Source organism: Leopardus geoffroyi, chromosome A2 (genome assembly GCF_018350155.1).
Source record: "Leopardus geoffroyi isolate Oge1 chromosome A2, O.geoffroyi_Oge1_pat1.0, whole genome shotgun sequence".
Taxonomy (NCBI): domain Eukaryota; kingdom Metazoa; phylum Chordata; class Mammalia; order Carnivora; family Felidae; genus Leopardus; species Leopardus geoffroyi.
In genome coordinates, this window is record NC_059331.1 from 13,600,301 (window position 1) to 13,625,897 (window position 25,597).

At 53.4% G+C, this 25,597-nt stretch overlaps 1 protein-coding gene across 4 annotated transcripts; it reads right to left on the bottom strand.

Annotated features, from left to right (window-relative positions):
- Positions 1-4,171: 4,171 nt before the first annotated feature.
- On the bottom strand, positions 4,172-18,054 carry LSM4 (LSM4 homolog, U6 small nuclear RNA and mRNA degradation associated). Of its 4 annotated transcripts, none has more exons than XM_045496665.1 (5): positions 17,840-18,054; positions 13,159-13,200; positions 9,841-9,939; positions 6,672-6,855; positions 4,172-4,862 (listed from the first exon to the last, which is right to left on the bottom strand). In XM_045496665.1, exons 1-5 carry the CDS (start codon positions 17,840-17,842, stop codon positions 4,771-4,773), a joined length of 420 nt encoding a protein of 139 aa, XP_045352621.1. In that variant the 5' UTR covers positions 17,843-18,054; the 3' UTR covers positions 4,172-4,770. The 4 variants fall into 4 exon arrangements, with proteins under 4 accessions (XP_045352621.1, XP_045352622.1, XP_045352623.1 ...); XM_045496666.1 differs by lacking the exon at positions 17,840-18,054 and adding an exon at positions 17,523-17,541; XM_045496667.1 differs by lacking the exon at positions 17,840-18,054 and adding an exon at positions 13,515-13,533.
- Positions 18,055-25,597: the final 7,543 nt, after the last annotated feature.

The window sequence follows — 25,597 nt, forward strand, 5'->3', positions numbered from 1 at the left end:
GGGAGGTAGAGGCCACTGTGATCCCCTGTGACCAGCAAGGAAGTGGAGGCGCAGTGGGGTAACCCTTGCCAAACATTTGGTGTATCTCGAACCCAGTCCATCAGTGGAGGCTACAGTCAGGGGAATAAGTTTTAAAGCAGGTGCCAACCTCACCCGCCCCCACCCCAAACGACTGCTGTCTCCTGATTCCATACCTGACACAGCTAAACTAGGAGAAGGTAAACGGATGCTCCAAGTTCCAGGAGGCAACAGAAGGCGGAGCTTGGAGGAGCCTCTGGAGCTGTGTGACCTGGGGGCAGGTGGCTCACCCTCTCTGTGCCTGAGTGTGGGAGCTACCTGGCACACACTAGATTGTTTTTAGGATCACGGCTTGGGTCTGATGACTCCTTTTTTTTTTTTAATGCTTTTTAAATTTTTTTTTTTCAACGTTTATTTTATTTTTGGGACAGAGACAGAGCATGAACGGGGGAGGGGCAGAGAGAGAGGGAGACACAGAATCGGAAACAGGCTCCAGGCTCTGAGCCATCAGCCCAGAGCCTGACGCGGGGCTCGAACTCACGGACCGCGAGATTGTGACCTGGCTGAAGTCGGATGCTTAACCGACTGCGCCACCCAGGCGCCCCTTTTAATGCTTTAAAAAAAAAATTTTTTTTTTATTTAGAGAGAGAGAGAGCACACACATAAGCACATGAGCTGGGGGTGGGGGGTGGGGGCGGGTAGGGAGGGACAGAGAATCCCAAGCAGGCTCTGCACTGTCAGCACAGAGCCTGACGAGGGGCTCGAACTCAAAAACCATGAGAGATCATGACCTGAGCTGAAATCAAGAGTTGGGCATTTAACCAGCCGAGCCACCCAGGCACCCGGGGTCTGATAACTCCTGACCTCATCTCTGCCCGGCTGTGACAAGCCACATAAGCTTGGGGGGCTTTTCACTTGCGGTTCCCTCCACCTGTTCCCTCCTCTCTTCCCGTGGACGGTGGCTTCTTGACCTTCGGGAGTGGATTTGAACATGCCTCCCTCGGTGAGGCCACCCCTTCCTCTCTGGAAATCTTCAATCCCAGCATCCTGGCGTTCCTAAGGAAAGACGAACCCTTCTGCCTGGGCCCTCATGGCACCCCTGCCCCCTCTTTTTTTTTTTTTTTTTTTAACATTTTATTTATTTTTGAGACAGGGAGACACAGAGCATGAACGGGGGAGGGTCAGAGAGAGAGGGAGACACAGACCGAAACAGGTTCCAGGCTCTGAGCTGTCAGCACAGAGCCCGATGCGGGGCTCGAACTCACGGACCGTGAGATCATGACTTGAGCCGAAGTTGGACACTTAACCGACTGAGCCACCCAGGCGCCCCCCCGCCCCCTCTTTTACCACGTCTGCGACCTCTACTGTGGGCTGAGCCCCCAGCACCAACCTCCTCCTAGTCTCCTGGCTTCCGCTCTTGTCTCGGTCTGTTCCAGAACCCTCTGTGCCTCCCATCTCGCTCAGGGCCTGCACCTGCCCCACTTCCTACCCACTCACTTTGTTCTTGTCACCGCTCTGTGCAGGGCCTTTGCACTGGCACAGGCCTTTCCCCTTGTCTGAAATGCTCTTCCCCTCGATGGCTCGCTCCCTTGGCTTCCTCCTTTTCTTGAATGTCACCCTCTGGCCTGCCCTGACCACCTTTCTCCCACTCTTGCTTTCTTTTTCTCCACGCTGATGCATTCGGCTTGTTTGTTGCTCACTCACTCTGTGGAAGGTAAGGGCCACCGGGCCAGGGCTCTTGGCCTCATTCGTGCTGAGTGTCCAGCAACCGGGACGGGGTGGTGGCCCCAGTTCCTCCGCCTCCAGGCCAGCCCCCTGCTCCACTGAGGCGGGCAGCTTCTCCCAGAGGTCCTGTGAGCAGACATCAGCCCCACTCCTATACCCCTTTCTGGCCGGGTGTCCTCAGAGGGACAGAGGAAGACACCAGGGCACTCACTGAGCCACTGGAGACACATACACTGCTGATACCAGGACAGGCTGGGGGCCCTAGGGTCCAGATGGATGGGTGGGGAGGACACTTGTCATCATGCTCCCGTGGACTCAGCGGGCACAGGGAAGGGCTTCCCCGCGGAGCTGCCCTTGAAGCAGCATGAGGCCCCACCGAGAAGGTGTTGGGGGGGGTGTGTGTGCAGACAGGGGTGGCGCAGGAAGCCAGAGAGATGCCCCCCCTTCCCCCTGCTCGCTGCCGCCTTGTGGGACGGATGCTTCGGGTTGCTGACCGCATCCGTGTCCCCCAGATGGACTCTTGGCCCCAAGTCAGGCAAGCAGGGGCCAGGGCCGTCAAGGCTGGCCCTGCAGGGCTTGGGCTCCAGGCTGAGTCACACCTCCGCTCAGATGGGAACTGGAGCAAACGCCAGGGGTAGGAGGTCCTTGGTTCTTGGGAACCGGGAACAACCTACGTTGAAGGCGTCCTACTTGCCCCGAGTCACGCACCGGTCAGCTGATGAGGGCTCAGGTCCCAGCCGACAACCATCAGAGGGGTGGAAAAATCGAGGCCCACTGCTTAGGATCTAGATGGGCTCTTTCGGTTTCTCTTCTTGTTGAGGGGGCCGAGGCTGGTTTCTCGAAACCAACCGGGAAGCTTTGAAAAACGGGGCCGTCCCGACAGCTAGCTCAAAAAGACAGAACCTTCCGGAAACCCACTGCACCTAAGCGGACTGGGCTGATGAGGCGGCTCACGTCACGGGAGGGCGAGGAGGGGACTGGGCTGCAAGCCCGGGCTGCCTGGCTGGAAAGGTCAGGGCCGGCTGGCGTGTCTGGCGACACACGCGGGAAGCCGCGATTACGCAGGCTGGCTCCGGTGCCGGCGCTGAGCCCCGGTGCAGAACCGTGGTGGGGGTGGGGGGGGGGGAGGGAGAGCCTGGGCCCAAGACCCTGAACTGTGACAGGCGTTCTCGTTCTAGTTGTTCTTGGGGCAGGGCTAGGTTAGGGGAGGAAAAACCAAACTGCCAGAAGCAGGAAGGGGCGGGGACTCCAAAGGGCTTCCCATTCGCAGCCTTGCTGGACACCTGACCCCAGCTTTCATCAAAGCCTCTCCAGACGGGGCCCCACAGGCTTTTATGGGCCTGTGAGTCCGGGGCCATGGGGGAGGGGAGCTGAGAACCCGGCCATCTCCCTTCCCACCGGTCCTTCTGGCTCCTGCCCCCACCCCCCCACCCCCAGCCCGCAGCCCACGTCTCCGAGGGATGTGATCTCTCTGGGCCTGGGGCTTTGCCAGGCGCTCCCGGGTTCCGCTCTGCCTCCATGCCCTGTCCCCCGTCCGCGCCAGAGTGCTGCTTTGACACTCGACACATATTCGGGCTGCAGCAGGTCCCACGAGGGGCGCCCGAGGGAAAAGCAATGGTGGTGGCCTGGGGCAGGGCAAGAGCACATCTTGAGACCGGCTGAGGAGTCTCGGATGTGGCTACCTGCGAGACTGCCTGGCTAGCCCTCGGCAGCTCCAACAAGTGGAGCTCTGTCTCAGGCAGCACCTTGGATGCTGATCACCCCTGAGAACGGGTCTCGACACGGTGACGATGAGAACCCGCTCTGGTGGGAAGCGGCTGGTGCCCCGTCTTGCCTCCCAGCACCAGGCTGTCCCGCGGTTCCCCTCACTTGTAACAACAAGGAATATCAGTCCGCTGACAATGGCACAGAAACGTTTTACAAAAGTGCTGGCTCAACATCCCAGGCAGATCACGTCTGTGCCCCAACTTGGGAGAGGAGATAAGAGCCTCATGACAAGGTTCCTCGCACGTTGCTGGAGGCAGCCGCTCGTCACAGCTTCTCTCAGTGAACCTGGTGTGAATGGTGCTTACAAAGCAGGGGCGGAGGGCAGGACACTGCTGGCAAGGATGGGCTGCGTGGGCATCACGCCGGCTCCTCCCTGGGACTTCCCTCCCCCCCCCTTCCCCGCATCACCTCTCTCTGCAAAGGGGCCCAGGGATGACAGGCAGACCTGGTGCTGGAGGGCCACTCCCACCGCCCGGACAACAGCCACCTCTTTCTTAAAAGGACATCATGGGACACGGAACCAGTGTCCTGTTGAAATACTTCCCCTTGGCGAGACAGGCAGCAACCCTCGAAAGGAAACTTCTTTTATGGGGCTGTGATTTCCTGAGGATACCACACTCTAGACGTGCCCAATGGCTCAAAAGGAATTAGGAATTTGCAGTTGGTAGTTGTATTTGTTTTTATTTTTGTAACACAAACAGGGAGAGAGGAGGCAAAGGGGCAGGGCGCAGCAACGTCCCAGGAACAGCTTCTGTGGCGGCATACGTTCCTACGTATTTGTTTTCAAAAGGCAGTTCTGAGGTCCGTGTTTCAGGAAACTCCCAAGGCTGTCAATCTCAGTGCAAACAGCTTAAAATAAAAACCTCCGGTCTGTTCACCACAGGAGGATCCAACTCAAAATGCAAAATAAGCCTGTTTGGAAAGCGCCCGCCCTCAAAACAAGAGCGAGGGCTCTAAAGACATATTAAACACAGAATCTTCCAGGAATCAAGTCAGCTGCGGCATCACAAAACCAAAAACACCAAATAGCATATCCAACTGTAGAGCTGCTGGCTTTAAACAATAAAGGGGTCGGGGAGGGGGGACTTACGAAAAAAGGATCACAAAATGACAGACGGGGAGGGACGGGGGCTCTTCCCCAACACCTGCCTCTTCTTTTTGCTCTGAACACGCTCCCGAATCGGAGAGCAGGACCGCGGCGTCAGGGAGCGGCAACAGATGCTCAGGGGCAGCTCAGTCTCGGGGGGGACGAGGGGCGGCTCACTGTTTGCCCGCCTGTCTGCCCGGCTTCTTTTCCGGCTGACCTCTGCCTGTGCCTGGGATCCCACCTCGGCCCCGGCCACCAAACACACCTGTGAAAACAGAGGAGGGGGCTGCAGCAGAGCCAGGTGTGGAAGTCCAGCTGAGATGTGGGGTGGTGCTCCAGAAAGTTCTCAGTGTTGACAAGGGACGAGACCAGCTCCCCAGGGGTACGAGGGATGGCAGGGAGGACAGAGGTCAGCTCCCAGTCACACTGGGGCTTGGGGCAGGCTTCCTGGGAGAGGGCCTGGGGTCAGGGTAGCGGGGAGTCATCAAAAGGACAGAGCCAGATGGCTTCCAGGAGGAGGGGAGCGAGAGCCCGAACAGGGCCAGCACTCAGCCCAGGGGGAGGGGCACAGGCCCCCAGCTCTGAGGACCCAGGCTTCTCTTTCCCGGCACCGCCCACACCCACTGGCCCAGGAGAGAAACCGTTGGGAGGTTCTGTGTGTCCAGCCTGGGGGTGGGGATAAGGGAGTTCTCTGCCCTCTAACCCCCGCTGGCCAGTGATGGGGCTGTGTTTCTAAGACATTTTAGGTGGAGCCCGAGGTAGGAGCTGTGTAGGAGGCTGAGTAGTCAGGGATAGAACACAACCCCACCCAGGGAGGACCCGGAAGGACCAGGGCAGCATGGGGACACAGAAAGGTGCCCACAGTCCCCCTTCCGCCACAAACCCGCAGCGGGCCCTACAGGGACTGACGCCGATGCCCGCAGAAGCTGCCTCTCCTCACCTCTCACGGGCAAGACCAGCTCTGCCACACACCGTGAGATTTCCAGCTGCCGCCGAGGGTCCCATGGCCTCTCTCTTCAGAGTGGCCCAAGGAATTACTCCTCCCTCAGTCTCTGCTCCTCTGGGCAGCTCACTCAACAGTGGAGGCCCCCAGCACGCAGAGCCAGCCCCCAGGTATGGAAAAGGCCCAGTTCACCCCCCGGCCTCGGTAACCCTCCATCTGGAGTGTCCTCTCCGCCTCCTCCCTCTGGCTCACTCCTGACGATCACGGGAGCCTCGAGGCTCCGGGCTGACTCTGTCCGTCCTGGCCCTGCCTGTGAGCCCCCGGGGTGTGTGGCGGGGGACCTAGGCCTGGCACACAGAAGGCCCCTACAGATGGAAGAGACAAAGCCAGGGCCCTCCAACAAGAGGAGTGAGTGGGGGGTGGGGGGTCTGCAGATGGCCTCTGGGCTCAGGCCCCAGCTGACTGCACAACAAATTGAATTTTAAGCCAGATTTATAATCCCGGGGTTGGGGGTAGGGTGAGGGGAGTCGATCAAAAAGGCATGAACTCTTCCTTGTATAAAGGAGAGACAGCAGGGAAGGGTCTCACGCCAGGCCCTGAGCTGGGATTCTCACCAGCAGCCTGGTGAGGCAGGGGCCCCCTGCAGAGGGGAACCTGAAGCTGGGGAGGTGCCTCGCCATGCCCAGAGCACCTGCCAGGACCCACAGGTGGGCATCAGACGAGGGCTCAAGTCCCAGGTCAGCACAGGCACCGCATCAGTCGGCTGAGCTGGACCCAGAGTTAAGGGAGCACCGATGACTGCTGCCGGGCAGAAGGGCCCAGGTCGGGGAGGAGGGGGGTCAGCACCACCCACCAGGACTACACGATGCTCCTTGGGTTGGGCCTGTGGGGCTGGAGCAGGCAGCAAACAGCAGCACCAGGAGAGCCCTGTGAGTCATGACCCCCAGCTCTACGTAGGGGGCTCAGAGCCAGGCCTGTGGCACCGTGACGGCACCACCCAAGAATGTCAACACTGGGACGGGATGGCTGACACGTGCTGCTGCAGCCACCCTTCAGCGGCAAGGCCCGGGCAGACCCCGTGGCCTAGCCAGCTGGAGGGGTCGGGGGGAATGAGGGGAGAGAAAGGCCTACCTCGCCCAGCACCCCCCATGCCTCGACCCTTCTGCTGCTTCTGCTGCTGCAGGCCACCGCGGCCACGGCCCTTGGCCACCACCTCCTCCTTGACCATGTCGATGATCTCATCAGGTATGCGCAGGTACTTGATCGTGCTGCCACGGATGTAGCACTCAGGCATCCGCCAAAACTTGTCCCCATCCTGTGTGAGAGAAGGGGGAGTCTCAGATCTGGGGAGCATGGGGGGAGTCCCTGCAGAGGGGGTGCAGATGGCCAGGGCACATCTGTCCCTCATGTCCCCATTCCCACCTGGGCCACAGTCCTAGCCTCCCTGCACCTGCAATCACCCCTGCGTAGTTCTCAGTCCTGGACTTGACGTGGGGGTGGGGGAGCTGCCTTCCAGTGGAATCTCTCCAGACCCTTGGTATCCCTTTATGCAGGAAGAGTCAGGGGATCACATGAGATAGCTTCCTCATTCTCAACCTGTCCTCCAGTGTGGGACAGGGTTTGTTACCTGCGGCCCACAGCCCAGAGAAGGCTGTGGCCCTACGTACCAGGCACTGCCACAGCCCGGCCATGGCCCAGCCCCTCCACTCTCCTGCCCCCAGCCTTCTAGAACCCACCTTCTGGAACCCTCTCCTCCTGCCCTGACTCACTCATTCATCCACATGTCTCCTGACAGGCTCTGAGCTGGGTGTGGGACACAAGTAAGTGGGATAGAGACTCTGTGTGACTGGTGAAGAGGGCAGGAGGGGGTGGCAAGGTTGGCCACAGGCGGCAACCAATGATGCCAGTTTTTAGAGGAGCTAATTAAGGCTGGAGAGATTAGGAGGCTTGCAAAGTCACAGACTCCGGAGCAATGCCAACGCTGCAGGTCCTAGGATGTCAACTGCCTCCCCCGCCCCGTACCCTGTGACCAGCACAAGGCCTTGCTCCACACCCCCTCCTGTTGCCCTTGGGCAGGAGCCCAGGGCCTCTTCCTTCAGATTAGTTCTCCAGCCCCACCCCTGGTACCCTGAGCCAGAAGTCTTGGCAGCCCTCTCCTCCCTGCACATCCCTAGAAATCAGACCAAGACACTTCCCTTCTCAGAACCCAATCAGGGCCCCCTTGGCTCAAGGACAAGGTCCAAACTCCTCAGTGTGGCTCCCAAGGGCCTGAGATCTAGCCCCACCCTGGCTGCCCTCTCTCAGCTCTCGATGACGTGCCTTCCAGATGGAAACTTCTAGAACACACAGTGGGCTTCTTGTCTCTAGCACTTTGCACATGCTGTTCCCACTTTTCCATGTCTGGCTAACTCTGACCCCCGACAGGCCTTGCTTCCCAGCCTCCTTGAAACCCCCAGTCCTCATGCATAACACTTCCCAGCAGTGCCTGGGTCAGGCCGGTCTGGCCCAGTGGAAGTACTCAACATGACAAATGGAAAACTAAGGGCCAAAAGGAATGTCTGGGGGCCGACTCTTCCCAGGAGTGTGCACAAGCCCCCAACCCGCACAGGAATCCCATGAGGTCTCGGGGCACTCCTCTCCCAGGAAAGGTAGGCCAGGGGCCAAGTCCGCAGCGATGCAAAGTACAGCCTGACAGAAACAGAATGATTCCATGGAAGCTCAGGGCTGGGACTGGCTGCTCAGGGCTCAGCTTTCCCTTAGCCAAGGACGGGCTGGGCCCAGCACACTCCCTGCAGGAACCAGAGCTTACTCTGCATTCCCTGGCAAGAGCTGAGCAGCCTGAGCTGAAACCACCCTCCAACCAACCTTAGCTTTCCAGTGCTTTCTTGGCCCCTGGGGTGTCTGTATCCTGCCCATGCTGCCTGCTGCCCAAGGGAGGTGCTGCTACCACATGTTTACAGATGAGGATGCCGGAGAGCCCAAGTGACACTGAACCTCACACCGGCCTCTCTTTCCAACCAGTAGATACAAAGGGAGGACGACCCAGGAGGACCCACAGGTCCAGTCTCTGCTGGCGGTGGAGGTCAAGGCTGACCTTGCCCTGAGAACTGGCGGTTGCTTCCAGGCCCCAGCAGTGGACACAGACCTACTGGCCACGTGCTCGGCTATGCACTGTGACAGCGTCTGCTATAGCCACACTGGAACTGCCCAGACACCTGCTGCCAGAAGAGCGGCATGAAAACCCGGAGAAGGTTTCTAGCGGGACACCTCCCACAATGTACCATCACAAGAAGCAGGGCACAGAGCCACACAGGTGAGGGGAGACGGTCACACTTACCACTTTGCCTGCTGGGGTGTGAACCATCCAGGAGGACGGCCCAGGGGCAAGACGGGCTGCCTAGTGCTCTGCTGTCCTCTGGGATGGCAAGCCTCAGGGCACCTGCCCACGGGCTCAAGACAGCCCCATTCTGGATGGTCCCCCTGCACCTTCCTCCCCTGTAACATAGGGGGCTGTTGCCAAAAGGGGGATGGAGACTGGAATCAAGGCAGAAGGAAAGCCCTGGCAAACCCCAACACAGGTTAGCAGTAGAGAGCCCTGCCTTCACCACTATCATCATTCTCATTGCTCTGTGGGTCATCCTGAGGGCTGGGGAGGCCTGTGACCCTAGACCTCCAGTCCTGGCCCATCCAGGGGTCCTCCTGGCCCTGTACTTCCTGGTTTGAGGCCTTGGGAGGTAAACAAGTTTCCTAATCCACAGGGCCACAGGGCTGCCCTCGCCCCCTGGTGGCCTGGATATCCCATGGCCACATCACCCTGGCCTGCTTGGCGAGAGATACACACAACCAGGACCAAAGGCAGCAGAGGCTGACAAGGAAGGTCAGGCTTGCCTTGGAGGCCACCGCCCTACCTGGACACTAGGGATCTGTAACCAGAAGTGCCCCCTAGGCCTAAGTCCTTCTTGTTTAGGATGGGCACCAGAGGTGGGGGGTTGGGGCAGCGTCCCCATAGGTGCAAAGTCCGGGGCACTAGGTGGAGTTGGAGGCCCGCACATCTGCCCCCACCACACCTGGACCAGTCACTCGGGCCCCGCCCTTCCTAAGCCCAACTTCTTCCATAGCCTTACCCTGGCGGGATGGCCTGGCAGATGTCATCCCACAAGGGCAGGGAGGGGCCTTCACTCCCCTGAGGGCGCTGAGGCTCTATAAGCCCCAGATCTTACACCGGCCTGGCCCTGCCTGACCAGCTGTGCCAGAAGGCCCCCAGGCAGTGGGCGCAGACTCAGGGCACGAGGGCACTCACCCTAGATGTGCAGATCACCTCTCGAAGGTTAATGTTCATCCAGTTATCACAGCTCACCAGGTGCCCATTGTATGTCTCTCCATTTTTGAGTTCCACCAGCTGGAAAGAAACGGCCCCAAGTCAGCCACGGGCCCCAAGGGAAGTGCAGCCCTGCTTCTAAGAGCTACGGGACTATGGCCCGGGCCTCATTCTGACACATCCTAGCACCTCTTGGGACCCAGTAGCCACAGCACATGGTGCCTAACATGGTCCACACACACCCATCCCCACCCCCTGACCCCCGGCCTCAGTGGCCCATCTTACAGGTGACATGTTTTACATCCTCTGTATGTTTTGCTGGGCATCGTGGACTTCTATGATGAAACCAAAACAAATTTTTTTTTAAAGTTTATTTATTTTTGACAGAGACAGAGTGCAAGCATGAACTGGGGAGGTGCAGAGAGAGAGAGAGAGAGGGAGACACAGAACCCGAAGCAGGCTCCAGGCTCCGAGCCGTCAGCACAGAGCCCGATGTGGGGCTCGAACCCGCAAACCGTGAGATCATGACCTGGGCCGAAGTCGGACGCTTAACCGGCTGAGCCACCCAGGTGCCCCGAAACCAATTTTTTTGTGCAAAGCAAACAAAAAAACAGAAAACAAAAACCAAACAAACCCACAAAAAAATCCTCTACAAATCTTTCTTTAAAGGAACCAGCGAGGTTTGGGTAAGAGTGGCCACTGATTCACGACAGCTGGGAAGGCACACCTCAGCTGGTCCGGGCAGGTGTGCCAGGGGCAGGTGTTCTTTAATGGCACATGTGTGAGCTTTGGTGGTCTGGAAAGTCTTTTTCCATCCAACGCTGACTTACTCATCTATTTTATTTTACTTTATTTATTTATTTTTAAAGCTTTCTTTTTTTAAAATTTTATTTATTTTGTGTTTTTAAGTCTTTTTTAACATTTATTTATTATTGAGAGACAGAGAGAGACAGAGCATGAGCAGGGGAGGGGCAGAGAGAGAGAGAGAGGAAGACACAGAATCCGAAGCAGGCTCCAGGCTCCAAGCTGTCAGCACAGGGCCCGACGCGGGGCTCGAACTCACGAACCGTGAGATCACGACCTGAGCTGAAGTAGGACGCTTAACTGACTGAGCCACCCGGTCGCCCCCTTACTCATCTATTTTAATGTGTTTTGGGAAAACACAAATAGTAGCACGTCAGTCTGAAAATATGCTGACATTTAAAAAAGAATCAACTCGGGGAAAAAAAAAAAAAGAATCAACTCAGGTACCTGCCCAGGAGAAATAAAAACAAACATCCACGCAAGAACGAGTGTACAAATGTCACTGCAGCCAAAACAATCCCAAAAAGACAAAAAATAGAAACCACCCACATGTCCATCATCAGCAGACAAATGGATAAACAAATTGTGGTATGTCCATACAAAGGAGTATCACATGGCCATAAGGAGCGAAGCCCTGATACACGTTAAAATGTGGACGAACCTCGAAAAATATCATGCAGAGTGAAAGAAGACAAACACAAAAGGCCACACAGTGTATGATCCCATTTCTAGGAAACGTCCAGAAGAGGCAGATCCATAGAGACAGAAGGCAGGTTAGTGGTTGCCAGGGGCTGGGGGAAGGGGAGTCACTGTTAACAGGGATGGGGTTTCCTTCCCGGGTGATGAACTTGTTCTGAAACTACACAGAGGTGGTTGTTTACAACACTGTGAATGTACTAAATACCCCTGAGTTGTATGTGTTAAAAGGCTGAATTATAGGGGTGCCTGACTGGCTCAGTCAGAAAAGCATGTGACTCTTAATCTTGGGGTTGTGAGTTTGAGCCCCTTGTTGGGTGTAGAGATTGCATACATAAATGAATTAAGTAAAAACTTCAAAAAAAAAAAAAAAAGGTTCAGGGGCGCCTGGGTGGCTCAGTCAGTTAAGCTGCCGGTTTCGGCTCGAGTCATGATCTCACAGTTCATGGGTTCCAGCCTCACATCAGGCTCTCTGCTGTCAGCGCAGAATCTGTTTTGGATCTTCTATCTCCCTCTCTCTGACCCTTACTTGCTTGCTTGTGCATGCACACACACACTCTCTCTCTCAAAAGTAAATAAACAAACAAAAAAAAAGATTGAACTGTCTATGAGTTATATTTCAGTAAAAAAGAGAGAACAGAATATACTGACATATATCACACACTGTATGATTATGGGCAAAAGTCATTTAGGGAAAAAACACGTGTTATGTGATCCCATGTATATTTTTAAAAAGCACATTCATGTTTATACACGTATGTTAAAAGTCTGGATGTGCAGGGCACCTGGCTGGCTCAGTAGGTGTAGCATGTGACTCTTGACCTTGGGTCTGTGAGTTTGAGCCCCATTTGGGCCAGGTGTCTACTTAAAAAAAAAAAAAAAAAAAGTGTAGATGTGCATATATAAAAGATACAGTTAATTTGCTGGGAAGGTTAATGAAGAGAAGCTTCTAGGTTTTTTTTAATGTTCACTTGTTTTTGAAGGAGAGAGAGACAGAGCATGAGCAGGGGAGGGACAAAGAGAGAGAGACACACAAGAATCTGAAGCAGGCTCCAGGCTCTGAGCTGTCATCATGGAGCCCAATGTGGGCTCGAACTCAAGGGCCATGAGATCATGACCTGAGCTGAAGCCGAATGCTTAACTGATTGAGTTACCCAGGCGCCCCTGGAGCTTCTAGTTTCTATGTATCTCTAGTGTTTGACATTTTTTAAAAAAGTTTGTTTATTTTTCTGAGAGAGAGAGAGCATGTGCGTGTGTGAGTGTAAGCAGAAGAGGGGCAGAAAGAGAGGGACAGAATCCAAGTAGGGTCCGCACTCAGCGCAGAACCTGACCTGGGGCCTGATTCCACAAAACTTGAGATCATGACTTGAGCCGAAATCAAGAGTCGGACACTTAACCCACTGAACCACTCAGGTGCCCCATGGTGTTTGACATTTTTTCCCCCTAAGTGTTTAAACGTTTATTTATCTTTGAGAGCAAGAGAGAGAGAGAATCCCAAGCAGGCTCTGCATCGTCAGCACAGAGCCCGACACGGGGCTCGATCCCATGAACTGTGAGATCATGACCTGAGTCGAAATCAACAGTCGGATGCTGAACTGCCTGAGCCACACAAGTGGCCCAGTGTTCGACATTTTAATAAGCATGTATTACTTTTATAAGCAGCAGAACTAACCCAGGTCCTGACACAGGCAGAAGAGGGTTAGGAGGGCAGGTCTGCCTCACCCTTTGCCCAGTATCCCCACCCCCATTCTGAGGCTGGCCCCCACTGAAACTCATTGCCCCCGACCCACATGGACTCACCATGGGATGATTCTGAGCAGTCTTCAGCAGTGACAAGGGAAGCTGTAAGGCAAACACAGGCATGTGACTTGTCTGTCTGATCAGCACTAAGGAGCCTTGGCCTCTGGGCACGGCTGGGACTCCAGTCTCACAAATCTGCCAGCTCATCACAGCGCTGGGGGTGCGGGAGCATGCATCCCTCACCCCGATAGAAGACATGTGCTCCCAACTCTGCCCAACCCCAGGACACACAGCTGCCTCCCGGTGTGGTAAAATCTCGAACACTTCCCTCCTGCCCAAGATCAGAGGCAGCAGTCACCTGGTCTTGGGGCTGACCAAGGGCATTTCTTTATAACTCACGTTGCATATATTTACACCCTCGACAGGAAAGGGCTTAGCCCTCCGTGCTTATCAGTAGCATCACAGCACACAGGTCCTACTGCTGGTTGCGTTTTTTACTCAACTGCTGTCTCTGAGATGCATCCATGTGAATACATGCAGCTCCTTCAACTTCATCCTCAGTGAGGTTATTGTCACACCCACTCTACAGATGGGGATACTGAGGCTTAGAGACTGAGGACCTTGCTGGGCACTATAGAGCTAGTAAGAGAGCCTGGCTTGACCCCATTTGCTGGAAGGCAGTTCATGCCGAGCCCACGCCTCAAAGGGCAGCCAAGCAGCTGGGAGTCAGCCTTGATCGAAGGTGGCTACGTCTGAGCTAGGTTTTCAGAGAGCACTCCATCAGGTAGGAGGAAGAAACATTCCAGAAAAAAATCCGTCATTACTACAAGTGACGGCAAATAAAAGATGCACTCTTTGAAATATCACCCACACAGAGTTTTCAAGATATTAAAAAAAATCTGCTCTTCTCATTTTGGGTGCACAAATCACGACCCACATACTAAGGGCCTGCCTCTCGGTCTCCAGGAGGGTGACCTCGGGTGGCAGTGCTTGGGTCCGGGATTCAATGACAGGCCAGCTGGCAAGGCCAGATGAAGGTTCCGGACCGAGGGTCCGACGGATGAGACACTGCCTCAGCGGGGAGGACGGGAGCTTCACTGTACCCTGCCCTGGCAGTTCTGGAATCCGAAGTCACCCTGCCCCCCAGAAGCTCTCTGCAGGGGAGCCTCAGCCTGCCCTCACCCTCCCAACGCAGGGCAGCTGCTTCTCCAGGTGGTGGCGACCGGAGGCCAGAAATGGCCCTCAACCCCCACAGGGGGGCCCCAGTGGAAAGACTTGAGCGGGGATTCCCACATCCCATAGACCTTCTCTATGAAGGGCAGCCCAGGGGAGGTCCAGCGCCGGCAGGAAGCCAGGCCCAAGCCCACTTCCTGTATTGGCTTCCTGGAAGGGCAAGAGAAGAAGGGGCCACGTGGAGAAGAGGTGGCTGCTGAGAGGAGGGCGGGCAAGCAGGCTGGGGCCCCAAAGAGACAACCTGCAGCTCCTGTGCCCTCATCTGTGCGATGGTGCCCAGGTGCAGAGAGCCATGGAAAAACAGGAGGCTCCGACTCCCACGTGGGGGCCGCGAGTCTCGGTCGCCTTTTACAGGGGAGAAGCCTCAGGCTTTCCTGGGCAAGCCTGTTATCTCGTGTCCAAAATGGGAACGTGGACCAGGGTGACACGCTCGCTCGGCAGGTCTTCCTCCCAGATTACCTGAGGGGGCAGGGCCAGGCTGGCCCTGGAAGGCACAGAAGGTCGACTCAGCACTGAGAGGCAGAGAGAAGCGCGGCCAAGGCCCCTCTAGATGAGGGTCCAGCGGCCAGAGCAGGAGGGACCTTCCAGGGACACACAGCAAGATCCTGGTAAAGCCCATGAAAGCAAGCTGATGTCCGTCAGCAGGGGACCCACAGGGGTCCTCCTACGGCATACGCAGCTTCTTTTTAATTTGTTTTATTTTTGGGAAAGCACAAGCCAGGGAGGGTCAGAGAGAGGGGGACAGAAGATCCGAAAGCAGCCTCTGCACTGACAGGCTGACAGCAGCGAGCCAGATGTGGGGCTAGAACTCACGAACCGTGAGATCCTGACCTGAGCTGACCTCAACTGACTGAGCCACCCAGGTGCCCCGCTTTTTTTTTTTTTTAAGTTTATTTATTTATTTTTGAGAGAGAGGGAGTGGGAGGGACAGCGTGAGCGGGGGAGGGGCAGACAGAAAGGAGAGAGAATCCCAATCAGCACAGAGCTCGAACTCACGGAACTGTGAGATCAGGACCTGAGCCGAAATCAAGAGCCTGACACTTAACTGAGCCACTCAGGCATAGGCTTCTATGCCGGCGCTGGCCTTTCCCTCGTCCCAGCTACTGGCAGCACAGCCCTGGAGAAGCCACGGCTTCCTCCGCTGTCACTGGCAGTGCCCTATTCACAAAGCAGCTGAGAAGGCGTCTGAGACACAGAAGGCACCAAAACCTGCTCCCAACACTCCCCTGCACATCCAGGCCCCAGGCAGGTCACAAGGCCGAGCCAGCTCCAGCCAAACTGGACCATTCGGTTTCTCACAAGCCACACCCATTTGTGCTGTACGACCTTTGTTCCCCAAGTTCCCTCTGCCTGAGCTGTCCTTCCCCAGGCTGGTAGCTGCTCCCATATCACTTCTTAAGGCTCTTGGCCAAGCCCTCATAATAACCTCGTCTAGGGATTGAGATTTCCACCTGGGCCACCCACTGCTGCTTCCATTATAGGACAGAGCCAGTCTCTAATTATCTTGTTTATTATGTCTCCCTGGCTAGACTGGAAAACTCAGAGGGTGTGGACTTTGTCCAGTGCCGAGCTTGGAGCCAGGCACTTGAGAGGGACTCAGTAAATATTTGCTGAACAAATACACAAGAAAATGCACACATCATCCAGGGAGGCAAGCGGTGTGGGTGGAATAACTGCCCCACCCCACAGATAAGAAAAGGCGAGGCTCAGATGGGGAGGGGTGGCATCGGAACAGTCCCCCCAAGGCTGCAATGGCCGGGAGCAGTGTCCACATCTTGCCATCTTCCAGATCTTTCTCCCTAAACTGAGCCGGAGACAGAGGCTAGAGGAAGGGGAAGATCCCTGAGAACTTAAAAGACTCGGTGGGGAAGAAGTTCTTGAAGGTGACCGGGGAGATGGCACAGGGCAGGACACCATTGGGGGAGACAAGGCCATCTGGAGTTGGGAGAGTCAAAAGCTTCAGAAAAGAGCCTCCCTTCCTCTAGGCTTTTTCAGAATGTCTGGGGTCTGGTTCTCAGGTCTAAACCAATCTAAGGCTAGACCTGACAGCTTCCTGAGGCTCCCAATTCAGGAAGCTGTCATGGATCCACCCTCCAGACCTCCTGCTTTCAGCCCCACCATGACCACAGGGAACTGGCAGTGTGTCATGCCTCGTCCCTTCGTGAACATTCTTCAGGCTGAAAAAATAAGTCTTTCCACAAGCACTGTTCTAGGCTCAGGCAACAACTTATCAGGGATAAAAGTCAAAGATCCTGCCTCCAGGGAGCTTAACGAGGAAGGAAACTTCCGGTTCCGCCCCTGCCCTCAGGTCAATTCTGCCCTCTGGCAGAGAGGAACACACTCCCTTCTCTCAATTCCTGCAACAGCCAGCAGTATTTGGTGCAAGCCTTCCCTAACCCTCAGGGTGACTGGTGCTGATGGGCTAGGCACTCTCCTTAGGAGGCCTGGCTCTGAATTTCTGTGTGGTCCTGCTTCCCTGTCCGCACATTTTAATTTATTTTTTTGAGAAGGAGAGAGAGAGCACGCAAAAAGAGGGGCAGAGGGAGCGAATCCAAAGCAGGCTCCATCCTCAGCTACGGGGCTCCATCCCATGACCCTGGGGTCATGACCTGAGCCAAAATCAAAAGTTGGACGCTCAACAGACTGAGCCACTCAAGTACCCCTACACATTTTTTTTTTTTTTTTTTTTTTAAGTAAGCTCTACGCCCAACACGGGGCCTGAACTCACACCCCCAGTATCAAGAGTCGCATGCTCTACCAACTGAGCCAGCCAGGCGCACCTCCCTGTCTATACTCTGAAGGCACAGGCAGTCTCTGGCCTAAGTCCAGAACTTCCAGACCCGAGAGCAGCATGGTTCTGGAGAGATTTCCGGTCAGGGCCTCAGTTTCTCCTTCAGTGAACTGGGAGGGTGCAGTGATTCCACTCGTGGTTCAAAATGCCCTTTCTCCAGAAACGACACCCTGTGTGATCCAGGGAGAAGGCAAATCTCCTCTATGGGCCTGTTTTTTTCAGCCTGAAAACGAGTGGCACAGAAGACTTGTGCTAACATTCTAAGAACCTTGCAGGTCTTGAAAGTCTCAGAACTGGCTTAATTTGAGAACTCAGGTCGACCCCCTGTCGCTCCACCTTTCCAATATATGAAGTTAGATTAGGTCGGATGCACTTGGAGCCACTCCCTGCCCGAACTCACTCTAAGGCGTTCACCGGACCCTTTGCCGGGTCCCCTCTCTCAGGCTTCGGTTTCCCCATCTGCAAGGTGGGAAGACTGCAGCTAGGCAGACGTATTATGAGTACACGTTCGTCCAATCCTAAATTCCCTGAGAGCGACGTGCTGGGTGCCCTGGGAGACCTCCCTGCCCTCGTCTGCGGCCGGGGGGGGGGGGGCAGAATCGAGGCCCTGGCTGCACGCTAGCTCCGCGTCGCCCCTGCCTCAGCGCCCGCCCCGAAGGCGCTCGGCGGCCGCGTCCCCCGCCTCCCGGAGAGACCTCGCAGCCGCGCAGCCCTCACCATGGTGTCGGCGGGGAGCCGGCTAGCCGACCACTTCCGCCGCCGCCGCTCACGCTCCTGCCGGTAGCCGCCCTGCCGCGCGCCACTAAGCTGAAATGAAGTGGCAGCGACGCGAGCCAGTCAGCGCGGGGCTCGAGGGAAGAGCAACCAATCAACGTGGAGTAGGGAGGGGTCGGCTAGACAAGAGGGACAAGGTTGGCTGTGTTCTCGCTGGAGGAATACGAGAGAGGGCCGTAAAGTGTCGACGTGAGTGCTGAAAAAGGGGCGGAGCCACGCGCGCCAGCGCCAGTGGCCTTGTGGGTAAAGGCGCATGCGCAGGTGAAACTCTCGTTGCTCTCCTGGGCTCCGCGCTGTGGGCAAAGCCGGATATTGCCACAATTTGCAAAGGAAGAAATTGAGGCTTCGTGGTTATTGGGTTGTGTCTAATGCCTCCCTTAGGGCTCCTACACTTCAGATTTTAGTTATTTTGGTTGAGCCTCGCCCCAGGCACGTCTTTTGGTAGGTTGGAATCCCGACTGTGCCTCTCTGAGCCTCAGTTGGGTGACCATCAAGGGTTCCTTCCTCTGCTTTAACCTTCAAGCTTGTAAGTGAGCAGTAGGTGCCTTCCTCCAGTGACTACTCTTTTCCAGGTGTCCTGAGTGTCAGCATTGGCATGAGAGCCTTTCTTACCAAGACCAGGGCCAAGTTCTTCCAGCTAAGAAGACCCTGTATTTCCTGGAGCCTGCTTGGGGAGGCCTTGATGCTCACGTTCTCAATAAAAATTCCCCTGCATCAGGCCTCAGAGACCTGAGCAGAAAAAGATGGGAACACATAGGCCTAGCCACCTCCCACTAAAATCTCCCCTCTAGGACCTGGTGAGGGAGGGAGATCTGGGTGCCCAGCGCTGCTATAAATGAGCTGAGTCAGGCATGTTATTCCCTTTCCCCTCCTCCTTAAAAACCGAAATAATCATCTCTACCAACCAGGGTTACTGTGTGGCTTGAAAAAATATGGAAGCCACATAAAGTGCCAGGCACCTGGGAGCGCTGAATCAACAGTTGTCCTTCAAGCCTTAGCTTGGGGTCCTTCCACCCCCGGAAACCAACCTTGAAGACTCCAGGGCACATAGCCTATCAACAGGGTGACCCCAGGAAACCCCTATTGGAGGTGGAGGCTGAGAAAGGGAGGGTAGGATCCTTGCAGGGGGCACCAATGAGTAGTCAATGCAGTAGTCTAGCAACTGGGGGTCAGTCCAGCTGGAGACCTCACGGAGACAGCATAAAAGCTGGTGTCTTAATAGTGATTCCACCTAGGGTCAGGGCAGCTGGGGTATATATTCAAGCCTTCTCTAGCATTGGGTTAGGCCTGGGTGCTGGTGGGGTCTGGGTTGTGTGCAGGACACTGGTAGGTGACTAATAGTGATAACGCCACTGGGTTAGAGGGATTAGAATGACAAGCCAAGCCTTGTTTGCCAATGTTAAAAAGGCTGATTACGGTAAACAACAGAAACTGCGGTACCATGAACTGTCTCGGCATCAGCATGGTGGTGGAAATAGGAAGAAAATCACAGGCTGGTACACTCCTTTCTGATTTTCCTCGACTTCTGTACTTGGCAGTTTCTTCTTTGGCCCAACTGGCAAACGCCTGTTCATGCTTGAAAACTCTGCTTGGGTGACCCCGTGTGGCAGACTGCAGTCACTGCAGTTGTCGTCGGCTCTTTTAACATAGGAATGGCCAGTCAGAATAGAAGGCTCCATCCCCCTGGCCCATCATGATTGGTTAAAGGAGGAGCATGTGACCAGCCAAGGTTAATTAGGATCTCCCTTGGGAGGGACGCTGAGGCTGGCCAAGAGAGCTTTCCATGGAGGTTGTTGAAAGTGACATAGTGTGGGGCGCCTGGGTGGCGCAGTCGGTTAAGCGTCCGACTTCAGCCAGGTCACGATCTCGCGGTCCGTGAGTTCGAGCCCCGCGTCAGGCTCTGGGCTGATGGCTCAGAGCCTGGAACCTGTTTCTGATTCTGTGTCTCCCTCTCTCTCTGCCCCTCCCCTGTTCATGCTCTGTCTCTCTCTGTCCCAAAAATAAATAAACGTTGAAAAAAAAAAAAAGAAAGAAAGAAAGAGACATAGTGAAAGACTGGGATTGGTTTTCTGGACGATGCTTTCTCTGCATGGTGAATCCAACCTCCACAAGAGCTACCATGTGGGGAAGGAGGCATGGTGTGAGCCCCTGGATCCAGCTGTACCTGAAGCCGTGAAGTGCGACTTTCCACTTAGCCCAAAATGTTGTCCTTTATTGCTTAATTCTCTTGGAGTTTGGACTCGGTCCCCGGCAGTTGGCATAAGGTGCACTAATGTATAGGTGCTCTGCGAACATTTCCGTGATAGCCCCCCAAACCTAATCGTCCCTTCTCTTACACTTTGAACTTCAGTAGCTGACACTGAATCACTGCCTGGTCTGTGTCACGTTGTAATTGCTTGCTTGCCCGCTTAAGCCTTCTCAACTCTGACTTGTAGGCCCCTGTTTACCGCTGTCAGCCAAGTTCCTGCTGTTCATCAAGGACACGTGACCCAGGCTCAACCAATCAGAAGGCTCCCCTGGGATGGTTCTGAACCGGCAGAACCGGAGCGGGAGTCAAGTACAGACCTCCCCATCTCGACTTCAGAATCTTGGCTCCAACTGTGCCTGATGCTTCATAAATCCTCCCCTTTCCTTATCCCTTGAACCAATAATGCTATTTTTTTTTTTCCCGTCTACTTTACATTGTGTTTCTGGGGGCGCCTGGGTGTCTTTGCTGAGTGGTGGACTCTTGATTTCAGCTCAGGTCATGATCCCAGGGTGGGGATCTAGCCCCAAGTTGGGCTCTGTGCTGAGTGTGGAGCCTGCTTGGGATCGTCTCTCTCTCTCTCTCTCTCTCTCTCTCTCTCTCTCTCCCCCTCTGCACCCCACCCCTCAAATAAAAATAAAATAAATATAAGTTGTGTTTCTGACAGGCTCTGACAGCAGAAACCTAAAGGGTAAAGGTCAAGGTACCTGTCAAATTAACAAAAACACTCTACCCTACACTAAAAAAGGGGGGGGGGGTTGAAGAATTGTAAGACCCCATGCTGTCAAAGTGGTGGTGAAAACTGGTACACATATATTTCCTTTCGAGTGGGGAAAACATTGGCATTGTTGGCCAATCATGTCTCAAAATCCACAGACGTGTCACGTCCTTCGGTAAGCCATTTCTGAAATTTTATACCAAGGAGATCTTGCAAAGGAAGGGAACCACTCTATGCCAAGGCCTTGCAGCAACGTTGCCAATTGTAACATAACAGAATGAACATCAAGGTCTAACAGCAGTGGACTGGTTGCGTAAACTACAGTTCACCCACTAGACAGAATATTTTCCATTCATTAAAAATTATATGTAACCTCACCATCATCACCAAGGGTGGGCTGAGCTCCGTGACTCACTTTCAAAGAACAGAGCAGAGAAAGGGGAAAATAGTGACTTGACGGTGGAGACATGTGACAGTTGCCACACACAGTGGGGTGAATGGCAGGCCCCTAAAGACACGTCCAAGTCCTGACTCCAGAACCTGGGAATGTGACCTTATTTGGAAAAAGAGGCTTCCCACATTTAATCAAGTTAAGGGTATTGAGATGAGATTGTCAGGGGCTTAGGGTGGAGCCAAAACCCAATGACTGATGTCCTTGTAAGAGAAAGGCAGAGGGAGATTTGAGACACAGAGAAAACAGAGGCAGAGTTGGGGGTGATGCAACCATAAGTCGAGAAATCCCCAGGAGCTGGAAGATCCAATGAAGGATCTTCCCTTAGAGTCTCCAGAGGGAAGATGGCCCTAGGGACACCTTGATTTTGTGCTTCTGGCCTCCTGAACCTTGAGGGAAGAGATTTGCGTTGTTTTAAGCCACCGAATTTTTGGTCATTTGTTATGGCAGCCACAGGAGACCCAGATGACACCACTATGAGAAATTGTGTGGATGTTAGGGATCCCTGCTACGATGAGACGAAAGGGGCGTCTCACCTCTGTGGTCTCCCCCAAACACCCACAGCCCTGTTCTAATCACAGCAAGAACATCAAACAGACCCAGATGGACGGTACCCCACAGGACACGGGCCAGTCTTCCTCAAGACTTGGTCAGGTCGTGAACAACAAGGAAAGACACATATCCCATTCTATCAAGGAAAAAAAAAAAAAAGGATTCCCCCTTATTCTGTGTGACTACATTGTCATCCACGCTAATGCATGGAAACAATTCTTTACAAATGAAACTTGGTTTTTCAACAACTCTGAGAAATTAGGTGCGGTACTGAGTCCATTACATCGTATCAATGTCAATTTCTGGTTTGGCAATCCTTTAGTAAGATGGACCATTTTCCTGGGTCAAGCTGAGTGAAGGGTCCATGGAAATGCTATTTTTGCAACTTTGTATTAGTCTTCAGCTGCTTCAAAAAGAGAAGTTATAAAAGCTGAGTGACCAAAAGACTCGAAAGCAGCCTGTCGAAGAGATACTTGTATACCCCTGTTCATAGCTGCTGTCTTCCTGACCGCCAAAAGGTGGGAGCAGCCCAAGTGTTCACGAAGGGATGAATGGAGAAACAAAATGTGGCGTATTCATACAATGGGGTATTATCAGCCTTAAACAGGAAGGAAGTCTGACACACGCCACGGTCACGGAGGAACTTTGAGGACACTGTGCTAACTGAAATAAGCCAGTCACAAAAAGACAAAGGCTGAGGCTGTATGATTGTATTTATATGAGGTCCCTAAAGCAGTCATATTCATAGAGACAGAAAGTAGAATCGTGAGCACCAGGGGCTGGGGGAGGAGAATGGGGAGTTAGTGTTTAATAGGGACAGAATTTCAGTTTTGCAAGATAAAAAGTGTTCTAAGGACCACTCGCAAGAAAGTGTGAATGTACTTTTTAATTTTTTATTTTTTTTAATGATTATTTTTTTTGGGGGGGGGGGAGAGTCAGAGAGAGAGGGAGAGAGAGAGAATCCCAAGCAGGCTCTGCTCTGTCAGCGCAGAGCCCAAGGAGGGTCTCGAATCCACAAACTGCGAGTGAGATCATGACCTGAGCCGAACTCAAGAGTCAAACGCTTAACCGACTGAGCCACCCAGGCGTCCCTGAACGTACTTTTAACACTACTGAACTGTATGCTTAAAAATGGTAAAATTTAGGGGCGCCAGGGTGGCTCAGTCGATTAAGCATCCAACTTCGACTCAGATCGTGATCTCACGGTTCGTGAGCTCAAGCCCCACATCGGGCTCTGTGCTAACAGCTCAGGGCCTGGAACCTTCCTTGGATTCTGTGTCTCCCTCTCTCTCTGTCCCTCCCCTGCTCACGCTCTGCCTCTCAAAAAGTGAATAAATGTTAAAAATTTTTTTAAATGGTAAAATTTATGTTAGGTGTAATTAAAACACACACACACACACACACACACACACATACACACACACACGCACACACACACACACAACCCCAAAACTCTAGTGGCATTTTTTTAAAAGGAAAAGTGTCCGTGTTGGATTTATTTTGGAGTACAGGTATCCCCAACTTTTCAAAAGTTCACGTTATGCCACTTGCTTTTATGAAATACCTACTCCTTAGTACCCATTTGCCGTAACCGAAAGAAATGGGAAGGTTTAGCGACTGTTCCGCAGCCAGTCCTTATAGAGGCGGCGTGCATCCTGGGCAGCAGGAGTGGAAGCCCCAAGCTCCTTCTCCGAGAACTACACTCAGCGTCACAACGTCAAGCCACCAGAGCACCCGCCTGTGGCTGTGAGCGTCTGTGTCTTATTTTGATTGGTTGGTTGGCCGATCGATCGACTGAGTCAGTCATTCCCTTAACAAGATGCATCCTGGGGCACCTGTGAGGCTCAGACAGTTAAGCCTCGGACTTCGGCTCAGGTCATGATCTCACAGTTTGTGGGTTCGAGCCCTGCGTCGGGCTCCGTGCCGACAGTGTGGAGCCTGCTTGGGATTCTCTCTCCGGTGTCCCTCCCCTCCTTGTGCACAGGATCTCTATTTCTCTCTCTGAAAATTTAAATACACATTAAAACAAACACACAAACAAGATGTGTCCTAAGGTATCAGAAAAGCCTAAGAGGTTATTTGGGGGGGGTCTGGGAATGCTAAAAAAAATTTCCATATTAATTTAGATGCTTCTTTGCCATTTCTGCTTACTAAAGGTTTCACAGAAACACTCTACTTTCAGATAACAGCAGAAACCTGTAGGTGATGTGTGTTGGGGGTGCATGAGCTGTTGGCCATGTTCCCCCTCTACTCCCACTTTCACACACCACCCCCATCCCGGTTCTCTCCCCAAGAGGCCCTAGCATCAATTTCTTGTTTTTCCCTCCTGAGATATTTTCTGCATTTGCAAACACATTTGTGTTTCTCTTTCTTTCTTGAACATTTGCTTTTTATTCCATAGATTCTTCTACGCTGGATTTCTTTCCTCTTCTTTTTAAATATTTTATTAATTTGTTTTTATTTCAAAAATTTTTAATGTTTACTTATTATTATTATGGGTTTTTTTGTTTGTTTGTTTGTTTGTTTTGAGAGAGAGATAGAGAGACAGAGTGAGAGCAGGGGAGGGGCAGAGGGAGAGGGAAACACAGAGTCCGAAGCAGGTTCCAGGCTCCGAGCTGTCAGCACAGAGCCCCATGCAGGGCTTGAACTCACGAACCGAGAGATCATGACCTGAGCCAAAGTCAGATGCCTAACCGACTGAGCCACCCAGGTGACCTTGTTTATTTTTAAAGTAGACGCTACACTGGACTTGGGGCTCAAACTTACGCTCAGAGATCAAGAGTTTCATGCTTAACTGACTGAGCCAGCCAGGTGCCCCTCATCTTTTCTTTCTCTTTGTGATAAAATGCACATAACATAAAACCCCTTAAACCATTTTAAAGTGTACAATTCATTGGCACTAAATACATTCACCATGTTGTACAACCAACACCTCTACTTCCAGAACATTTCATCACCCCAAAATGAAACACCATCCCTGTTAGCAATCACTCCCTCTCCCCCCTCCCCCAGCCCCTGGCAACCATTCATTTGCTTTCTGTTGTCTATGGACTTGTCTGTTCTGGACATTTCTTATTCATTCATTCATTCATTCATTCATTCATTCGTTCGTTCGTTTGTTCATTTACTTTTGAACATTCGTTCATTCATTTACTTTTATTTTTATTTATTTATTTAAAAAAATTTTAACGTTTATTTATTTTTGAGACAGAGAGAGACAGAGCATGAACGGGGGAGGGTCAGAGAGAGAGAGGGAGACACAGAATCTGAAACAGGCTCCAGGCTCTGAGCTGTCAGCACAGAGCCTGACATGGGCCTTGAACTCACAAACCGCAAGATCATGACCTGAGCCGAAGTTGGACGCTTAACTGACTGAGCCACCCAGGCGCTCCTCATTCATTTACTTTTAAAGTTTTCACTTATTTTCAGAGAGAGCATGAGCAGGGGAAGGACAGAGAGAGAGAGAGAGAGAGAGAGAGGGGGAGAGAGAGAATTCTGACAGCAGGCTCCACACCATCAGCACAGAGCTGTTCTGGGTATTCCTTATAAGTGGAATCATACCCTCCGTGGCCTTTTGTAACCGGCTTCCTTCACCAGGCACGATGTTTTCAAGATTCATCCATGCCTGGATCAGAACTTCATTCCTTTTTATGGCTGAGTAATATTCCATTGCATGGATGGGCCAATTTTGTTTCCCTGTTCAGCCATTGATGAATTGATGAACATTTGTTTGTA